Source organism: Ambystoma mexicanum, chromosome 10, assembly GCF_040938575.1.
Source record: "Ambystoma mexicanum isolate Mex_15411 chromosome 10, UKY_AmexF1_1, whole genome shotgun sequence".
NCBI classification, from domain to species: Eukaryota; Metazoa; Chordata; class Amphibia; order Caudata; family Ambystomatidae; genus Ambystoma; species Ambystoma mexicanum.
Genome location: NC_090932.1, coordinates 310,524,250 through 310,546,366, shown reverse-complemented (window position 1 = coordinate 310,546,366; position 22,117 = coordinate 310,524,250). Strand labels below are relative to the sequence as shown.

General features: G+C 45.0%; 1 protein-coding gene across 5 annotated transcripts in view; it reads left to right on the top strand.

Moving 5' to 3' along the window:
• The window catches only part of GIGYF2 (GRB10 interacting GYF protein 2), a 2,415,541-nt gene that overhangs the window by 547,842 nt on the left and 1,845,582 nt on the right, over window positions 1–22,117 (top strand). For all 5 annotated transcript variants that reach the window (XM_069617902.1, XM_069617899.1, XM_069617900.1 and 2 more), the window contains exon 6: window positions 3,154–3,262. In XM_069617902.1, the coding sequence (XP_069474003.1) occupies window positions 3,154–3,262 (109 nt within the window). The remainder of the gene's footprint in view (window positions 1–3,153; window positions 3,263–22,117) is intronic.

Here is a 22,117-nt window from a genome sequence, read left to right as displayed (position 1 = left end):
GCCCTGGCAGCAACTCTTAATGGCCACTTTTATAGGAATTGTGACCTCAAGGTCACTTCTGCTGCATGAACAGACATGGGCTTATCAGTCCTTACCGTGGTTTACATCTAAGAAGTGTATTTTTTTCCTACATTTTTAAGTAATGGCCCTGATTGACTAGGACACCCTGGCCTGTGTCTCCAGGGCAGCAGAGGAAAGGTTTTGGAGGTTGACATGTCCAGCTCATGTACCCTGCCAGCTATGGCCCTTTGAACTCCCACGCAATGCATTTTCCATTACACCTTCTAAGGCTTTCACAGTTTTCAAAATACGTGATTATCACTTTTGGATTGTACATATGTATAAAACAGTATTATGAGAAAAACATGTTCAAACTTTGAAAGTCTAATGAGAATTTTCTCTGCATACTGTCTTTTATTTTTTGGAAATGCAAGGAGCTTGGCTTCACTTTAGCTGGCTGGAGCACAATCTGGTATTCCATTGAAGATCATGTACGCACTGCCGTTTCTTTATGTGTAAGTGCGGCTCTCCATGGATTGAATAACATGGCGTTATCAGACACATGTCTTTGTTTTCCTTTCTGAAATGCATTGTGCATATCTTCGCACTTTTGATTTTAGGTCCACTTTCCTTCCTTTAGATTTTAGACCTGTGTTTAGTTCCATATGCCTTATGTCCGACATCACCATTTCTGTGCTGGCCTTATGCAATGGTCATTTGCAAACCACTCTGGCCTCTTGATTTCTAGTATTCCGGGGCTATATTTTACCCCACAATTGAAGATCCAACGAAGCACTGTGAAGAGGCCTGGCAACCAAATCCTGATGCAGTGCTTGAGAAGCCCTATTTGGCGACCCTTGTGGGTGCTTCAACCTCGTGGAGTGGAAGGAACATCTATTCTCAATGTCTCCTGGTAGCCTAGCAAAAGGGAGTCTTCTCTGAGGTGTCCCCCAGGCCATCCAGTGGGCTGTCCAGCTCCAGTTTGGGCTACCACAAAAGGAAGTTGGCTTCCTGCGTTTCGATTCTGGACTCCGGAGGTAGTCGGCTTGTCCAACAAAAAGCCTTTCCTCCATATGTCTTGGTCCTACCTAGCATCAGCAGGGCCAGAGCTAGGATGCTACATCTGATCGCTACATTTCTAACCCCGCCTGTGACTGTGCAACATTGACGGTCTCTGAAACCTGTCTTCCCCCCTCTGGTCCTGTGTCCTGAAGTGAGCTGCACCATTGTTTGCTGCATCCAGCGTCGAGAACCGGTCACACCAGCAACCATCCCATATTTGGGAATTACACTGCACCTGTGGCTCCTGTACTTTGGGGACCAGAAGAAGAGGTGGGGAAAAAACGAGCTCTGGCGACCACCATAGGACCTGCCAAGTCCGAAGGAAAATCTGAGAAGGTTTGGTGATTTGTGAAGATAATTACCGGTAACCCCATTCTCCATTGTAAAAGTTTGTAAAACTTTTGAAAGTTTTGTATTAATTTGGCTTTGTCAAAACTTGCTTGTGCACGTCTTCCAAACATTGGGAACAGTTTTATTAGCTAGAATAGTTCCAGCGATAACCTACGGAATGGAGGCAAACTTAAATCTTCCCCCGGCGATTTGGACCAAGTTGGAGGGTTTTCTATGGAAATCAGTCCTGGGTCTGCCCAAATCCGCCCCAATGCCAGCAATACGGCGCGATTTAGGCCTAACATCTTTAGCCTCGGTGGTGGCTCAAAGCGCTGTCCAGTTATACAGGAAAATTGTTACCTAGTTCGCTGGCGATCTTTCAGATCTTTCAGATCGTGGCATTGGAAATTTCCAAAGGAACCTGCAAACCGTTAGTGGCATGGGTTAAAAAAATCCAAGAAAAGCTCGAAGTTGCATGTTCGGACGAAATTCTACTCTCTAACCCAGGGCGAGTAAAGAAGAAACTTGAACAACAGGACTGGAATAACACAATTGAGAGGACCTTGTTGTACAAATCCTTAAAGCACTTACCTCCGACTCACAACCAGTTAAAGGTCCCACTGAAGTACTGTGTGAAATTCCCAGAGAAGGAATTGAGAAAAACCTTTTTGCGAGCCCGATTCAACTTACTCCATACTAGGGAAATTCTGGCCTCCCGAGCGTGCACAACTGTATCCAACTGTCTATGCGAAACTACAGAGCAAGCAGAAACGATTTGCCATCCTCTTATGACATGTCCAGCCCTATCAGTTGAAAGGCAATCGTACTTGGCACCACTTACCTTAGATGCTTCGACTCTAGACGAAGAAACTGGTTGGTTTCGACTGATTGCAGGCAACTCTGCCAGATGGTCAAGGATGGCAGCAAAATTCTTGGTAGTGGCACTAAAAAGAGCCAATTCGTCAGATAACATCTCGTCTCCTGTGACTGTATGACCTGGTGTCTCGCTTCCAAGAACTTGTTCAACCAAAGTGTCCCAAGTAGCCCAGAAACGCTAAGAAAGAAAAGTGACTAACACAAAATGTTCTCTTTTGTAAAAACCTATTTGGTTAAACACAAAAAAATAAAAATTAGCTAGAATACCATCTCTACTAACTTTAGGGCACATCCACAAGTCTCCAGATCGCTTACCCTCAAATATTTCTGCTCTACAAACTGCGGTACAACTTTGAACTTTGGGCACAAGGCTACATTCATCTTAGAGCTGGACTGATAGTTAGGTTTGCTATTTCTGGTGACTGTTCATGCTATCCCTAACCCAATACAATTCTTTTTCAGGTATTGTGAATGTCTTTTGTCTATATTCACCAACTAATGTGATAGTATATACGTTCTATACAGATTATGCCTTTGATAATATGACCTGATTGTAGTCATTTTCATAGTGTTTTTCTGGGCCTGTAATAAATAGAAATTCTATATACTTAACTGTCTAATTGTAATGCTTTGTGTTTCACTGTGTGGACTCATTGGTGACCCTGACCTCACTAACTCTCCTGAGACTTAGCCTTCCTATTCTCCAAGCAACCTTGAATTGATCTAGCTGTACTCACCAAAAATGGTGGCCTCCTAAACATCTGTCCACCAGGCCAAAGTTTAAAACACCATTCTATCAATAACCAGTAGAACATGTTGTTAGACCTCCAATATCCTCCTCCCCTGAAAGTAATGGCTTGATGACAATTCACTATCATTTTTCAGGTAGAGGCCGGGGAGAGGGCGGATTTTACCAAAGAAGTTTTGATGAAGTTGAATCCAGTTTTGGACGAGGAACTCGTGAAATGCACAGATCACAGAGCTGGGAAGAAAGGTAATGCATGAGATGGAGTGGTATTAATGCACAGTCTTACTTCAGTTTCTCATACCTCACATGTATACACAGCTGAATATCTAAACACTAGATGAAAATGTGGAAATAGAAAAGTGACTTTCCATAGTTGCAAAAAGGGTTATGTAATGCAGCATTTGTGCATTTCTCTGTCATTGGTATAGCCTCAAAGGGCTTGAGCAGTCAGGACTGACATTGCATTACACAGTCAAGAAGCAGTTTAAAAAAAAAAATGGACAGTTATAATAGCAGATGAGACTATACACTTGAAACGTTCGAATTAAGAATAATTTTTGACTAGTTAAAATGAGGTGTAGTAGCTTATGTGTTAGCATAAGTGAAGAGTTCAAATGAACAAGACCCGTTCAGTCACTCTACCATCGGTAATTCAAGTTAGAAAGCAAATACCATATATACACATTTAGAATTAGTAGAATAGAACTGCATATGAATCAATTACCAGTGCAATACAGGTGAGTAGTCCAATGCAAGGAAAATAGGCACAACCAACACAAGAAAAGCTTTCTGCCAATCTTACAACCCTGAGTTGGTATGAGGACTTGATTCCCAAAAGTCACACCTTCCAGTATAGCTTCATCTGGTAAGGTTATTCAGAAATGATTCAGTGGGGTCTGTTGGTGCTTTTAGGTTGTTTTCAAAGTTAGATAAGTATTTAGAAAGGTTCAAGAAAGTACTCCACTCAAACCAACACACTAGCATAGGCAAAGGGAAGGAACCTTAATCCAGGTTCCACCACCATAGTTCGGCTCAGAGAGAGTTAGGGTCAGGACTTTATACTCTAGTTAACCTATGGGGAGATAGGGGTGAAAGCACCAGCAAATTATACTTACCCCCTGGCTCCGAGTTCAACACATAAAACGGTTGTTCCATGTTTGTTTTTTTTGTTCTTGTTCCTACTGCGAAAGTTGTCTAGACAGAAGAAAGATGGGAATCTCTGGCGCTGTCTTGAATTGGTTTTCCTCCTGCCTCTAGGGCAGACATTGCGTTCCAACTGACTCCAGGTTCCTCTGGGGAATCTCTCCGGGCATGTTCAACATTCTGCAGCGTGGTTTGGCTTTAAAATACTTTTTTATTCAATTTTGTTTTCGCTGCAAATTAACCCCAGTTTGTAAAAAATCTTAACGTGTAACCAAATTTAGTATTAAAGTGCTGGTGCGACAACATTTCAAAATGTATGTAATACTCATTAAACTTTCAAACGCAATTTTTACACAATTATCTTAATTCATTTATACACTTCACTCATTCCCATTTGCTACTTTTATGAAAACATCCTCTTTTTGCATACTCAACAGTGCATAGCTGTGACCAGGACTCTCTAGCAGTTGCCCCAATTAGTAGCCGAGAATACCTGGGCCCATCAAAGACTCCCTACCACATGAACGGAAGACTCAGCCATGGGGCAAAGTTACTGTCCTTTATTAGCAAAACAGAAATGACATGGATCACACCAGATATGAGTATCCTCTGGAACTCATCTTCTAAGCATGTGTCATCAGGTTTTATCCCGGAGTGACATCACAAATTCAAGTTCCACCCCAAAAACCGTTGATTACATTGGTCAGTTTGGGTAAGCTACATATAGAGAATATACAGGTGAGTTCTACAATTGCATAGCCATGTCTAGTGGCGCCTCCTAGGCCCACCTCTACTAGCATCAGTCTACAATGTTGCAGGATTGCAGAAAGACCATTGGCCCTTGCCATAAATTATATCCCCATGTGAAAGTTGAATTTGGATTGGGCAGAATGCGCCCTCCCATTCCTTTCCACCCTAGACTGTTCTCAGATGGGAGTGTACCTTTTCAAGGCAATGAGAAAGAACATGGATATGCGATCAAGTGTTGCAGCTGGACGATTAACTAAATGCACTCCCAATTTCTGCAAACCAAAGGTACTGTAAAACTAAGAGGAATTACCTCTTGTTGTGCAGCCTGGCTAGTTCTCACTTGAGACTTGTCTTGGTTGCTCTTACGGAGTTGCTTGCTGCTTGGCCCCTCTCAAGCCTCCCAGCTTGTGGCCCTACAGTGATTTCATTTTCTACAAAGACTTCTAAAGCATTGTGCAAGACTTTTTACTTACCTAGAAGAAGTGCTTCAGCTCACCTAGACTTTTGCTCAACTAAAATTGGCTGTCCTGGCTCCCTGAAAGACACTCCGATCCTCCGACTTTGTGCTTCAACTATCTCTCAACAAGTCACACATTCTACATCTACATTATGTAGCTGGGAAAGGGTTAATTTACTTTGCATTGAGGGGTTCAAAAAGTACTTACCTGCTTAAGAATATTTGTTAACCATTGTTTTATTCCCAAAACATTTTCTTTGACACAACTCCTGTTGCTCTAAATGTACCAGTGATATATCAATGTCCACAATGTCCTAGTTATTTAAGTCCCCTCAGGGTGTATGAAGTGTCTGTGTGCCATCCCAAATGGGTATCTACTGATTTAAAGAAACTGAGGTATATTTTGAAGTATATTTTGGTTACATATATTTGCTCCCTTCTAAAGAAGGCTTATTCAACTGACTGTTAAATTAATAAATAATTGTTAATCAAACCCTGAGTGTAAGTGTTTATTCGGATACTTGTCACCGTGAATCTGTTACAACGCTACAGCTCACATTGACCCCTCTTGAGAGAAGTGACCCCACTTCCTTGCACTTCCACTAGCTGGCTGTTTTATTTGTCTTATTTATCTTATTTATTCCACTTTCCCATGTACTGCACTTCTTCCCCCCTACCCCCCCCGCACACTTTTCCTTTCCCCCTTCCCATGCACTTGCACGATCTGAATGACACCTGGCCTAGTAGGATTGTTGTCTGTCCTCACTTTGTCCCCCCCCCTTCTCCCTTGCCTCGTCGCGCCTTGAAACACTTGTGTATAGGTGCGTTATAAATACTGTATCATATCATATCCTAAATCATAAGCCTGGCTGTTCAGTCACTCTACCAACTTGTGTAGTAGATGCTTATACCAAAGATTGGGTCAACTATTGCCAAAGGGTCAAGGCACAGGGTACTGCATACAATCTTGCCTAACAGTTGTCGTCCCATCCCAGGTCCCTCTCACACCGAGCCTGTTTGTGCGATTTTGGTAGATGACTCCTTTCCAACAAGGCACTATAAAGTTTGCAATTAACCCTCTGATACCCATATGAGTGCACATTTTCTAATGGTGTAAGTCGTCTCTGGGGAAGTTTATCCCAGCCTGGATCCGTGACTGCACTCTTTAGCTGTCGGTATAGCAGCTGTTGGATGGATTGGCCTTGTTGTGCACTTTCTAGCTCTTCCTTACACAGGAAGGTCCCCTCCCTCCTCATCTGCCCCACCCTTGCTTATACTGGGGTTGGAAGCGGCTTGAGTCGGCTATAAGGTCCCTAATTGGGGGCGCCCAAATACATTTTATGGGAGAAGGCCATGTGGTGATGCCGCTCATCAGTTTCTTTTTCCCCAGAGGTCCCACAATGCTAGGATCCGGTGTTAACGTGCTCATCTCAGCATTGATTTTTGCTTTAACCACAGCCACTCTCCCAGCGTGACTGGTGCGAAATACCATTTCTCTTGGTTTACCCATTGCTTGTCTTCTGAATCCCTCAGATTGTCCAATAACACGTGGAATTGTGCTGCTCTATTGTACTCGTACTTGTCCGGGTACACCTTATCCCCCTTGTTTTTTGGGAGGTCATTGTCTTGTAGGTAATGCAAGGCCTCTTCCCTTACCACTGAAAAGTCAACTAAGTGCTTAACCTCCACTTGGAAAGAGTCTGGAAGTGTTATCGGTAGGGGCTAGAAGAGGAAGAGAAGCTGTGGAAGCACATTCATTTTAATTGTTGTGAACCTTCCCACCCAAGAGAGTTTTGGTTTTTACCATTTCTGAATGTCCCTTTTGATCGCTGTCCGGAGCGGGGTGAAATTAGCCTGGTACAGGTCCCCCAACTGCTTTGTGATGGTTACCCCTAAGTATCGGATGTTATCGTGATTCTGCTTCAGACCCCTACTTTTCAATAGGTTGGCTGAAAGGGCTCCACCATTCTTCGGAGGTAGGTCAGCCGTTATGCTCAGGTTTACACGAAAACCTGAGTGATTCTCATATTCCTCCATAGCTGCTAACAGTGCCCGGATGGACCTTGATGGGTGCGTCAAATAAACTAAGACATCGTCTGCAAACAGCGATAACTTGTATTCCTTCCCAAATTTAGTAATCCCGGTAATCAAAGCATTTTCCCGGATATATTGAGTTGTATGGTTAGTGGGATGACAAACTGCGGATAATGTTGGGCGCTGGGGGGCTTCAATGGCCCAGGCATGTAGCAATTATGTTTAGATATAGGTTCATGGTCAGATCAATCTTCTTTGTGCTTAAAACCTATTGCTTTATTATTGCTTTTGCAATTCCACACAGTAAAAATGAAGCATCATAGTGGCAGATAACGACAGTCATTAACCCATTGGCTGTTTGCACTCAACAATGGGTTAATGACTGTCGTTATCTGCCACTATGATGATTCATTTTTACCGTGTGGAATTGCAAAAGCAATAATAAAGCAATAAGTTTTAAGCACAAAGAAGATTGTTCTGATCTGACCATGAACCTATATCTAAACATAATTGCTTTATGCCTGGGCCATTGAAGCCCCCCAGCGCCCAACATTATCCGCAGTTTGTCATCCCACTAACCATTCAGCCATTTGGGGATCTGGAGTTGGTCCCCAGACGAACTAGGAGTGAGGCTGCAGGTTGACTTACCCAGTGTTTCTAAAGAAAGATGCGCGGTAGGTAGGGATTCCCTACCCAGATAACTCCAACCAATTGCAACCTATATTGGGGTTGTAGGCTCCATCACCAGTGCAAACATTAAGGTAGATAAGGGACAGCCATGCCTGTTCCCCCGACTCAGTGCAAAAGGGGGGATGCTACGCAGTAGACCCCCACCACCCTTGTCTTCGTGTTGCGATATCGAGCTTGCACCTCCATAATCCAACGTTCTCCCAGGTTAGCTCTCCGCAGGACTTTCAGCATAAACGGCCATTCCACCCTATCGAATGCGTTTTCAGCGTCCACGGGAAACTACGGTGGGGTCAGTGTCTTGATGGTTGATTGACGCTATTGGGTCCAGTGTCTTACGAATATTGTCTGATCCCTGCTGCCCTTTCACATAGCCGACCTGGTCATTGTGTATGAGCCTCGGCAGAACCCTGCTTAACCTGTTGGCAAGGACGTTGGCATAGATCTTGGCATCAACATTTAGCCAGGAGATTGGCCTGTAGGAACCGCATTCAAGCCTGTCCCTCAATTCCTTAGGGAGAAGGATGATTCGAGCTTCCGTGAAGGATGCTGTGGCTTGGCCATTTTCCATTATGGCATTAAAAAGAAGGGTCAAGAATGGAACTCTGGCCCCGCTAAAGGTCTTGTAAAATGCTGGGGTTAAGCTTCTTGCCCTGATGCCGATCCTGCCTGTAAGTTTGATATCACTGCGCTCACCTCTTCTGCAATTATTGGGGCGCTCAATTTGTTTTTATCTTGGATCTCCGGTGGGTTGAATCTTCAGTTTTCTATTAATTTTGTATGTTTTCATGGGTGCAGGCGCAATCTGAGGTAGACAATTGTTCGTAGATTTGGGTGAAGCAGGCTGTGATTTCAGGGTTTCCCCCCACCGAGAAGTGCCCAGGAAGTGCCTGTTCGCCTGGAGGCTCTCGTAATCCCCAAACTATTGTTTGGCACAAGCCCCGCCCATTTCTACCAAACTCCTGAAAAGGGCACGGCCGCGCGCACGCACCGAGAAGTGCCCAGGAAGTGCCTGTTCACCTGTTAGCCGGGTAGTCGAGGGCATGGGCGGTGCTATTTTCCTTTTTTTGGCCTGTTACATTTGTAGTGTTTCCTGGGGCTTCAAAATCACGTTCTATAGCGTGCGAGGAACAAATCACGGTACTCAACAACTAGAGTATATTGGGAAAATTCCCTCCGAGTCCTCCGGCAGCACAACCTTCCATTTCTTTGTGTATGTCTCCCGCCTGTGAAACTCTGCAGTATTGCGTTGAACGCAAGGAGGGGGACTAGTAAAGCCGCCGTAACCAGAGTAGCTGCATTTAACTCATAGCATGCCGAACAGTCTTTATCGTGCCTGAGCCTTCCAGCCTACTGAAACAATAAGTAGGCTGGAAGGCTTTGTGCACGCCCAAAGTGTCTACTCTACATCGCAACCCCTGAAGGAACCAGTACCGAGACATGGGGTAGGGTCCCAAACAGAGGAGGTGGAAACTGAGGGCAGGAAACATGATATGAACAAGAACACAAACCCCTGGTTAACTATAGCATCATCCAAAGGTATCCTAGAACCCAGGAACAACGCCCCTGAGGTGGAGAATAAATCGGGAGAGATGCAGGAATTAATGAAACTTATACAAATCAACTCAGAAAAGATTAAACTGGTGGAAACCTCTAGGGATAGGGCACCCGAATCCAGCAGCAAAATAGAACCTAACACTTCTGACTCAAGTGCTAGGAGCAAACTAGATAGCCCCTCAGCAATATTGAAGGTAATTGCTGAGGAGGCCGCCCTAAACAATTAAGTGAACCACCCTCTGAACAAAGATCTAAATCAGGAAGACAAATGTCCTTTTGTTCATGTTGTATCACGTAGAGAAGAAAATGAGAGCAAGGGCCCTCCAAAAGAAGAGCAAAAAGTGAGGGGCCGGCTAAAGTAATGCAAACCAAAAAACCTCAAAATCAACCGTCCAGTAAAATAAAAAACTCTTCCACAAATATTAGACATCTGTACCCTATCGGGGGAAGATGGAATCCTTGATTTCACACAATTGAACGAGGAAAGTAAGCTGGCCCTCGAAGTAAAGGCTGCCTTCGGCAGCCCGGTTAAGGTGAGGGAGGGGTTCTTACCCTCCAGACACCCCGGGAAATGAATATGGGGAAGCCTCAAACACCCTATCAGAGGCTATGAACCATAAAGGAAAAAAGCCTTCGCCCAAACAAAAAAATCTAAGAATTGAAACAAACAAAAAGAAAAAAATAGACCAAAATAAAAAATTGAATGGGAGTAAACTTAAAGCAAATAAAGATGTCCGGAGTATCCAACAGTTCTTCAATACTAAAAGTAAGGAAAAGATCCTGACTGTGAGTGAGGAAACAGAAAAGGAAAAAACCCCAAATTCCCCTTTGTTGAAGGGACGTGTCAACGCCTGCCCCTCGGTGCAGAAGGAAGGGACAGGTGTTGCAAGAGGGAATGCTAGTAGGGTGGTAAACCTAAATGCATCCCCCTTGGTGCCCTGTGAGGACATAAAGAAACTGGTGCAGGAAGCATTAATCAAACTTCAGCACCCATCAAGGCACGATATCCCCTTCCCTGTACTTATGTCTCAGATGAGCATGGTCACGGGGAAGGTGAGCAAGATATCGATATCCTGGCCCATGGTGTTAAAGTAAATAAATCATCGTCTCTCCATGATGACCAGGTCTGTGCCCAGATAGTAGAGCTAAACACCCCTGCTATAGCGGTAATGCATGGAGGTGAACCAATAACGTCTCCGGTGAATATCACCAAAACGAACAAGGACAGACGGGGGCGACCTCGCCTTGCTTGTAGGTAAGGAATTTGATGATAGAATTAAAGAAAAATTCGATTTGTGGAATCAGGATAAAGTTCGGGAAAAAAGAGTCCAACTATGGGCAGGAGATCCCGTCTGAGACCATAGTGGGAGAGAGGCAGAAGTGGGAATCTGGAAAGCTACCAAAGTGAGAGGAACCGAATATTGCGTCCCAAAATGCATGGATGGAGGATAATAGAGACTGGAGGGAACCAAAGTACACAGAAGACCCCAGTGTTATGTTGAACTTCGTACTAACAGTAGGTGGGCCTCCCTCACTAAACCATGGGAGAATCCTCTCTGTTTAACGAGATTCTGCTCCTTTCCCTAATTTCATCGGGTGATATCAAGCTCGTTGACTTTATTCATCCCACTAGGCACGATTGTGTAAGGATTGTTTTCTATTCGAGAGCAACCTATGAGCTTGTGCTAATTGAAGGTGTGACCCTGCAAAGATTTGTGTATAATATAGTAGACTTTAGCAAAGGTGCTGAACCGCATTGGGGACGGGAGCAAACAGGATATCCCCCTGGACCATATGAGAACAACGTAGCACAAGGTGGCCGTAATATTCCCCCAGAGAAATTACTAAATGAAGTTACCGAGCTTAGACTGTTGGCAGAATCCTTGAAGGAATCCTTAGTTAAGATTCAAGGATTGAAAAACTCCACCTAAAGTACTGCTAAGTTAAATTTTCTGTCATGGAACTCGAGGATCCCGTCCACTGCTACACCCGGTCAGAATCTGCTCGGAGCTGCTTAAATTCTCTTTCCTATGCATTCAAGAAACTTGGGCAGTAAATACAATATCATTAGATGGTTTTACAAGTTTTCAAGAACCAGCCTCCAAACAAGCTATGGGCAGACCTGCGGGGGGACTATTAATTGCCATTAAAAATAATTCTAACTTTAACATTATAAAGAATTTCCAAATAAGTAGTGGATGTATAGGGGTCCTCACAAAAGTGGATTGGAAGTGTACCCCAAAGCATCTATTAATTATTAATATATATTGGCAACCTGGATGTGATTTAAATATATGTACTGATCTGATCGGCAAAACAATTGAATGCCTAGAATGGGATGATTTGTATTTTATAGTATGCAGAGATTTTAATTCAGAAATCCGCATCGAAGATGAAGGGTATATGAGAACTGAGAGTGTGAACAAAATGAACAGAGGGATCTGCGGAAAGCTGCCCAAGGGACATTATGGGTGCAGTTCCTTGGGCGCTGGGGGATGCAATGCGTAAACAATCTAATGGAGGGAACGGGCGATACCGCCACTTGGTCAAGTGGAAAGTGGAGTTCCACCATAGATTACATTTTTGCATGCACCAAAACATTTCCACTTATTTATGGGTTTAGCCTGATTGACTCAGGGGAAAGTGACCACAAGATGCTTAATATGACATTTGCGATAGTGGAAAGCGTGGTTGAGAACTGCATCTATGATATACCTGTACTCCTTAATGCCCAGCAGAATAGAATTGTGTGGCATAAATCGAACATTGGTAAAATCAACATGTGTTTCCAGGACGATTTTGATAACTGTATTTATTCACAAAAATTGTTATATACACACAACTCGTTCACAGGTTACATCTCATCCGTAGTCCTATCCAAACTTGGGAAAAAAAACATCCCTAAGGAGACAAAATCCCCATAAACATGTGTTCTCGGATGAGATGCAAAACCTCAAGAAGGAGCGTAACCGCGAAATACGTGTTTTTTTAAGTATTCATAGAAAAGGTACAACAGTTATAGATCAGAGTGAACTTAATAGATTCAAAAATAGATGGAAGAGAAAAGCCAGATGTTTGCGTGCGCAACTATATCAGGCTGATGCCGTAGACATGCTGGCTTCACTTGGAGAGGTCAACACCCGTAGGTTCTGGACACTGATAAATAAATGTGGGCATGCACAAAGCAAACCCCAAACTGTATGCGTAAGTGCGGAGAAATGGCAAGGACACTTTGGCTCACTATACTCTTCTTCGACCAGAACCTGGAGACCCCCGTCTCATATTGTGAACACCCAATGGAATATTCCTCTTGGGGTTAAAGATGTTGAAAGCAGAATCATCAAATGCTCGTCCTCCAGGGCCCCGGGCCCAAATCGTCTTTGTAACAACATTATGAAAGGTAACGTCGTGCTATGGGCGAAATGTTATTTCTTTTATTTAAAGATGTTCTCACCACGAGGATTCTCCCAACTAGTTGGAGAATGTCCTGCATCGTGCCAATATATAAGAAAGGGGAAAGGGCTTCCCCAGCCAGTTATAGGCCTATTGCCCTCCTGGATGTCGATTCAAAAATCTTTGCAGGTATGGTCCTAGAGCACATTCAGACTTGGATTGACAAATTTAATATCTTGTCACCATTCCAGTTTGGCTTCAGGAAGAACGTAGGCACGGATGCATGAGGTTTGATAATCAACATCTTACAAAATAATGCATGGACTCCAGGAAATCCCCCTGTCTGTCGCATCCATTGACCTGACCGCTGCGTTCGATCTCGTGGACAGGTCAGTTCTGTGGTCCAAACTGGACTCTTTGGGAATGCTTCCCCCTCTATTATCTATCATGTACTCCATGCATGAGAACTCTAGACTGAAGGTACGACTTAGTACCGAGGGCAATTTATCTCAGGAAATTTTGGTCACGAATGGTCTAAGGCAAGGGTGTATATATGCCCCAACCCTTTTTAATTTGTACGTTTCAGATATGGGCAACGGCTTTGTTAACCTTAAAATCGCTTCGCCTAAAATCGGAGGCAGCAAGTTAGTATGGACCGCATATGCTGACGATGTCACCCTGTACGACCACACTCCCATCGGCCTTCAGCGCCTTTTGTCAGCCTTCAATAAATACATCAGTCTTAATGCCCTCAAAATCAACTATACCAAGATGGTAATAGTAGGTTTCTCCAGCAAAAAAAAAATCTAAACATTTTTCTTGATTTTTAAACCTCGAAAAACTTCCAGTGAGTTCTGTTTTCAGGTACTTGGGTTATCCTGTATTTGGAGACAAAAAAAAGCAAATTTGAAGGACTATTTGGATGCAAAGGCTAAAACCATGATCATTCAACTTCGTAAAATGTATTTGAAATATGGTAAATTCTCCCTACTACCTAGTCTTCGCTTATACAACAGCAGAATCGTAGCCCAATTCTGCTATGGATTGGAGCTCGTACCGTCTTGGTGTACGAGTGAGGTAGCAATTTACGAAGCAAAAATAGTTAGATCTATGGTAAGATGTCTGCCTAAATGTTTCCCAATAGGGGCGATTCGCTATGAGCTGGGCCTACATTCATTGAGGAGTGTCATCGATTGGAGAAGACTGGGCCTATATCGGAAATTGTTGACTAGCCATTAATCCACACTTTACAACATCCTGGGTAGGGACATCAGGAGCGGCACTCCCTCATCAAAATATCTGAAGGATATGATGGAGGAAGCCAATAATGTACTAGATAATTTGGGGGTTTCGAGAGACTATTAATCAAAAACCCTATGAAAGTGAAAATGTTACTTCTGCATGCGGACTGGAACCTCACAGTAGATGAGATTCAGAAGTCTAAACTTTACCATCAAATTGTAAATAACCATAAAAAGATGGGGGAACCAGCGCCATATTTAATTAAATTTCCAAACAGAGACTGGAGGCAGAAATTCATGAGGTTTCGATGCCATGTGCTGGGCACGGGGGAGATTATCGACATTAGAAATGGCAACCCTAAGGGACATTCTCCTTGTAGGTTTTGTAAAGAAAAAGACAAGGGGGAATCACTGTTGCATTTGCTGACCATTTGTGATGGTCTAAGAAAGGAACGTATTAATTACTTTAGTAGGTTTGTACCTAACACTGAATGTGTGGACCTAGAGCTTCTATGGTTTGATATGTTAAACGGGGAAAAGAGTGAATTTGCAGATTGCAGTGGTTAGATTTTTGAACATGTGTTGTGATTTATGAAAATACTTTACTGTGAACTGAATATGATGTCAGTCTCTGTATTAGCCTCTCCGCAAAGCCCACAATCTAGCTCCTAAAATGACACGTAAATACAAGTGGCCACTTGTGACTACCCATCTTGATCTAAATGCAAAGAAAACATACGAAACCCTTAAGTCTACATGTTTTATGTGTCAATCTGTATAGTGTTTATATGAACTAGATCTTTTTATATTTCGTAAAATGCTTTTTATCATGGGTAAACTGCATTGTTTTTAGGGTTGTTTAACTATGTATTGCTACATGTTATTAATGTTTTAATGTTAAAAATTGAGGTCTGTACCCTCTTTACATATCCTAAACATGGACCGCAAGTGGATCTCTTTTAATATGCTGGACTAACGATCTGTTGTGTTTGGAAAAACATCCTTTTTTGTAAAAGTTACTGTGTAACTATAAATACATTTAAAAAAAAATTTCCCCCCCACGGATCTTTAATTTTATATACCGCTCTTTCGGTTCTCTGACCTCTGTTTGGCTGCTAATAATGTGTGAGCCTTGTCCCCTTTTTCATAAAAAATGTGTTTGACGTACTAGAGGTGTTTTAATGCCTTCACTCCATAGTTCTTTAAGCTCCTGTCTGAGCTCCTTTATATCTGCCAGTGTCTCTAAGGCGCCCCCCTCCGCCCCTGCCTGCCAAATCTGCTTCTTTATTTCTTCTCTCGCTCTCCAAGAATATTTCCCGAAGGAGTCTTGTTCTTTTCATGAATGTTCCCTGCGCTATCAGAAGCCCCTTCATTGTAACTTTTGCTTCTTCCCATACTGGGACTCGTGGGGGGTCGCCAATATCACTTTGTTCAAAAAATTCCCTAATTTCAGCACCTAGAGTTTCCCTAAAGACTTGATCTTTAAAAAGTGTGTTACAGATGCATCTTTTATCGGTTATCACGCCTGAACTGAAGTCTAAACTTACGGTGCTCATTTCGTTTTCTGACTGGCACACTAATTCAATGGCGGCTCTCTCGATGTTGTGCTTGTGCTGCCTCCAGGAAGATATAATCTATGCGGGTGAACATTTGGTGAGGGGGTAAGTAAAACGTGTATGCTTTCGTATGCGCGTGGCGGGCATTTTCACGTGTCGGAGGAAGTATTCCTGCAAAGGAGGCTGGAAAAGCCCCTTCCCTGGGGCCGATGGGCTCCCTCACTATATGAGACCCAGTCCATAGTCAGAACCATCAATGTATTGAAGTCTCCCCCACCATATTGAAGTCTCCCCCACAGATCAATACCCCGGATCTCCATTTCTCAAAGAAGGCAAAGAGTTCCTTGCTAAATGCTATTGAGCGCATAGGCTGAGCATAAGCATACTTCTCAACCTCTCTGTGGCATTCGACCTCGTAGACCATAATGTCCTTTACCACCACCTCACATCCACGGCCAAATTCTCCCCTGACGCCACTGCTTGGATCACCTCCTTCTTGCAAAGTAGGACCATGCAAGTATTCTCTGACTTAGCCTCCGCCTCACCCACCATCATGCTATGTGGGGTGCCTCAAGGCTCCTGCCTCTCTCCCACTCTACAACATCTTTACATGTCTTCTCTTCCTCATTCTTGATGCCCTGTATATCTCTTACACCAACGATACCCATATCCTCCTCACTCTCATGGGCAACTATGACGGATTCCACAACACTCAATAACATCTAGAACACCATATTGACATGGATGGCAGCCAATGGATTATGCCTTAACTCAGACAAGACAGAACTCCTTCTGGAAGGATCCACTGACGCACTCAAAAATCACGACACTCAGTTTAGCCATTTCACCATTGACTCCATCAAAATCCCAGTATCTGACACAGTGAAAACTGAGTCTATCTGGATTCCAACCTATCCATGACTAGACAAGTTAATGCAATCGCCACCGCAGCAGCGTATCATGCCAAACTCATTAACGCAGCTAGGCCTTTTCTTTCCAAGGAGAATTGCATCAACATAGCCAGAGCTATCACAGGTTCAAGGCTGGACTACTGTAATGTACTCTGTTGAGGGACATCCACAAAAAACTTGCAAAAACTGCAAGTCATCCAGAACAGTGCGCTTCATGTAACCCAAGGCATCTCCAAAAGAGAATACACCCCGGCCGCCAGAAAAATCAGCCCATTGGCTCCCAATAAAATAAATGGTTATATTCAAAGCATTAACACTTACCCATAAGTGCATCCACCTCTCCGCACCTGCCTACCTATCGCAACAAATCCACCCCTCTACCTCAACGCCAACAAGAACACCTTACGCAAACATGCTTACCGTGCCCATGATAAAAAGGCTAGCTTCCCCTACCTTGCTTGCTTACACTGGAATGTGCTACCTGCAACTCTTCGAGCTGAGGTATCACTCATGGCTTTTCGCAAGGCCTTGAAAACCACGCTCTTCTCATGAGTACCGCACTCAACATATGTGACTGATAACTGCATCTCCTGTTAGAGATGAGTCTAAGTCCTCTAACCGAGCGATAAGTACTCTTAGGTTTACAGTACCTCTGGGTAGAATAAGTGGTTCCAACTGGCTTCTGTTCCTCTGTGGCTCTGCAGATCCTGTTCCTGTGTCTCAGTTGTGGAGACAAGAGGGAGGACTTCTAGGGACTCCTGCAGCACAATAGGAAGGTTGGTGGCAGCAAAGGTCGAACTTCAATTTCAGCGGCACTTCACGGTTTCAGCTCCTTGCGGCTCAGCAGATAGCACCACTGCAGACTCTCAGATACCACTCTAGATTTTCCTCACATCTGGATTCCAGCACTCTGTTGAGGTGGCTCAGGCTTGGTCAGTCCTGCTTCAAGGGAGTCCAGAGGATCTTCCTGAGGCTCTGTCCTAACTTGAAAGCGATGCACTCGATCTGGTGTTACTCTCCCTGGCACTTCGGTTCCAGCAGCAGTGGAAGTAAAGCCAGCTCCGAGAGGATGTGCAGACAAGTTCACTTTGGGGTTGACTCGTCCCACCAACCCAAGGGGTGAAGTCTTGCTTGCAGGGCTTCTCTAGTCTAAACAAATTCGGAGCTTCAGCACAGCAGCAGGGCTTCACCGGGCAAACCAACGGTCCAGAAGTTGCCGTAGGCGTCTTTTCCAAGTTCTTCTTCGGATTCTTCATCCAGTGGTCGGCTCTGCCTTTGAAGCCAAAAAGTCTAGCCTTTTATGCAGGTTTCTTCCATTCATTCCAGCCTAGCTGTCAATACTACAGCAGGGTGGCTGTCCTGCAAGGACAGCCCTCAAACCAATCACCCTTTGGTGCATTCTTGTAACCAAGGAGACTAAGCACAGGGAGTTTCGGGCACCTCCCTCACTTCCTGCCCCTGACACACGCTAGAGCCAGAGGCGGGCATCACTTGTGAATCCCGCCCAAGACAAAACTAACAAAGGGACCACACCTGGTTTGGCAGAGAAAATCTCAAGAAGGACCTTTCCAGCAAGTAATGGCGAAGAAAGACGACCAGGGACATTTTAACAAAATGGGCACCCATGGGTGCCTTACTGCAGCCGCAAACGCAGCCCACAGTAAAAACACACAATGGTAGGAGAAAGTAAACCACTGCCACCAGCCATTCATTGTAGAAAGGGTAACGGAAAAATGTTACATGAGCAACTAGACAAAGGGGATACTAAGTAACCCCTCCGGCACCGTATGGTAAGGATAGTGTGTGCTGGGTCTTGAAAGTTACAAAACATAAGTAAAGTCAATTTCACTTCATTGCTCTTGGAAACAGTAGTTTCACCAAGAGAAGGTATTTAAACCTTTGGGAAAACGAAGACTTCCCTGTGTCACTGCACTGAAGGTGCTTTGTGTCACAATGTAAAGATGATGCCTATGGAGTTTGTTTGACTCCAAAGTCAAAAGAGAAACAGTCCAAACCACAGAAAATTACATGAGTGGGAATAAGGTCTCGCTCTCTCCACGTTAACACATTTCTGAGAATTCTCCCTAACAGCGTGGCTCAAAGCCAAGGCCTCTACCTGGGCAGCAAGCAGGGGCATGCCTCACCCAGGACCAGCCGGTCCGAGGCACGGACTTCTAAGTCCTTTGAGGTCAACCCATCTGTGAGGATCCTAGACAAGGCCAGTAGAGAATACACCGGAGAAGAGGATGCCAGTCTTGAGCCCAGCTCAGACCCCTTAGGACGCCAAAAAGGGGGAAAAGGGGGGGGGGCAGTTGAAGCCTCTACCATGCTCCAGGGCATGGATATTTCTTGGACATGGTGTCTGTTCACATGATCCTGGGGGACGTGGGGGAACGATGATGCTGCAAATGCTGAGAACGACTGTGAAATAGTTGAGGGGGGACGACAACAGAGCCGACAACGTAGGCACTGTGCCCAGCAAGCTTACTCCTTCACCTCCCAGGGACGTGTCGCTGGACCGCCTGTCCACTCTGCACGCTGGTGTCGGAGATGCAGAAGAAGGGTGCCAGTGGCGAAGAAGAGGAAGCAGCACCACACACCGCCTCGGCAACCGCCTCTCTACTCTCCCCCCGCCCCTCCCAGAACCCCTCTGGGATACAGGAATGGACACAGCGATGACTGATGTGGACAGCAGCGATTCCCTGCCACAGAGCGCGTCTCCACTGGACAAAGTGGAATCATTCCGCTCCGTGGTCACCCGCGAGTCTGAACTCTTCTAGCTGAGCAAGTAGAGACCTAAAAGGAATGCTTTCTGGACTAGCGTCGAGAGGCTGAAAGGAAGACCATTCTGGCAGTGCCTCTCCCGGTCGACGTTTGGGATGAGGATCTGGTGGTGATGAAAAATCATGCGTCGGGGATAAGTACCAGAGTCCGCACCAAAGTGCCTGCGATCAGACTTCCCCAGACTCGGGTCATCTCGGTGACTGCGAGGAAGAAGTCCTCAAATCCATCATCGTTGGCCTCCAACTCCAGACAGCGAGGGGAAGAAGTTGGATGCCATTTGCTGAAAGGTGATCTACTCGGCGGCAACGAATGTTAAGGCAGCAAATGCTCTTGTAATCCTTTCCAGGTACGACAGGGAGCTGTGGTACAAGATGGCCCCCTTGCTGGAATTCCTCCCCGACGACAAGTTGGTCGAGGTGCTGGAGATCCTCCAGGATGGAGAAGTGGCATCGGACCATGCCATCACCGTGGCCCTGGACATCGCGTACACAGGATTCTGCCAGATGGGGAACGTTGTCTGCCCCCATTGTCGAGGCTGGTTGAAAGCCACCAACCTTCGGCAGGAAGTTCAGAATAGGGTCCTGGACATGCCGTAAGACAGGGAGAATCTTTTTGGGACGGCTGTTGATGAATCTTTGCAAGCCATCAAGACCGACACAGACGGCCTGGGCCCCGGCACGCTTCAGCAACATCCTCCTCCTTCCTTTCGTGCCTCAGTAAGCAAGTCCCGAAGATCGTCAAAGGGTTTCGGCAGCGCATCGTCCTTTTACCGTCAACCCTCCTGTTAGGCAAGATTGTATTCAGTACCCTTTGGGTGCACTACAATAACATTGACCTCCTGGCAAAAGGGATCCAACCTTCGGTATACGTCTGAACTACACAGGTTGGTAGTGTGGCTGATGAGCCAGGCTTATCTCAGGAGGGGTCAATGTGAGCAGTAATGTTGTGACAGAGTTTCACAGTACAGTTATTCAAATATACACTTACACTCAAGGTTTCTTGATAAAACTATTAATTTATTTCAGTCAGTTGTACAAGCCTTCTTCAGAAGGGAGCAATATATGTAACAATTTAAATACACTTACAAAACACACTTAGTTTCTCTAAAATCAGATGATACCCATTGGGGATGGCACACAGACACTTCCTACACCCTCAGGTGACTTAAATTGTTTGCACCCTTTGGACATTGATGTATCGCTGGTAGATTTAGAGTACTAATGAGTTTGGTGCAAAAGCTAGAATAGAGGAATAAAACAAAGGGTAACAATTCATAAACGGGTAAGTACTTTTGATACCTCCCAATGCAGAGTAAATTAACACTTTCCTGTGGGAAAGGCCAAAGCACAAAGTCAGGTAAAAGGGAGTCTCTCAGGGAACCAGGGCAGCAAATGTTAATTGCACAATGTCTAGGGGAGCTGAAGATCTTCTTTGCAGGTAGGTAAAAGGTCTTGCACAAAGTTTTTAGAAATGTTTGTCAAAAATAGAACACTTGAAGGGCCACAAGCTGGGAGGCTTGTGAGGGGCAAAGCTTTAACAACTCAGCAAGGTAACCAAGACCGGTCTCAACTGAGAGCAAGTAAGGCTACACAACAAGAGGTAAATTCTCTTAGACTTTACAGTACCTCTGGTTAGAAGAAATGGTTCCAGCTGGCTTATGTTCCTGTACAGCTCTGCAGTTCCGGTTGTTTTTGAGTCTTAGTCGTGGGGACAAGAGGGAGGACGTCTGGGGTACTCATGCTCTGCAATGGAAAGGTCAACGGCAGCAATGGGCAAACTTCAATTTCAGCGGTCCTTCACAGTTCCAGCTCCTTCGCGCCTGACGGCAAATAGCACCACAGCGGTTCTCGGATAGCACTTCAGACTTTCCTCGCATCTGGGGTCCAGCACTCTGTTGAGGTGGCTAAGGTTTGGTCAGTCTTGCATTAGGGAAGTACGGAGGATCTTGCTAGCGCTCGGGTCTGACTTAAAAGCAACACACATAATCTGGTGGTCCTCTCCCTGGCACTTCGGTTCCAGCATCAGTAGAAGTACAGTCAGCTACGAGAGGATGTCCAGACGGGCTTACTTTAGAGTTGATTTCTCCCTTTGAGTTGGTGGGATCAGTCGTCCTTGCAGGGCTTCTCTAGTCAAGGTGAATTCCGAGTTTCAGCACAGCAGCAGGGCACCGGGGCAAACCAACGGTCGAGGAGTTGCAGCAGGTCGACTCTGCCTTCCAAGCCAAAAAGCCTTGCCTTATGCAGATTTCTCCCATTCATTCCAGCCTAGCTGTCAATCACACAGCAGGGTGGCTGTCCTTGCCGGCCAGACAGCCAGCTGGACATTCACCTTTGGGTTCATTCCTGTAACCAAGGGGATTAAGCACAAGGAGTTTCAGGTACCTCCCTCACTTCCGGCCCCTGCCAGACATACTGGAGCTATAGGCGGGCTTCACTCGTGAATCCAGCCAAAGAAAAAACGAACAAAGGGACCAAACCTGGTTTGGTGCGCAGAGTAAATCTCAAGAAAGACCTTTCTAGCAAGAAATGGTGAAAAAAGACCAGGGCCATGTTGGCAAAATGGGCACCCATGGGTGCCTTACTGCAGCT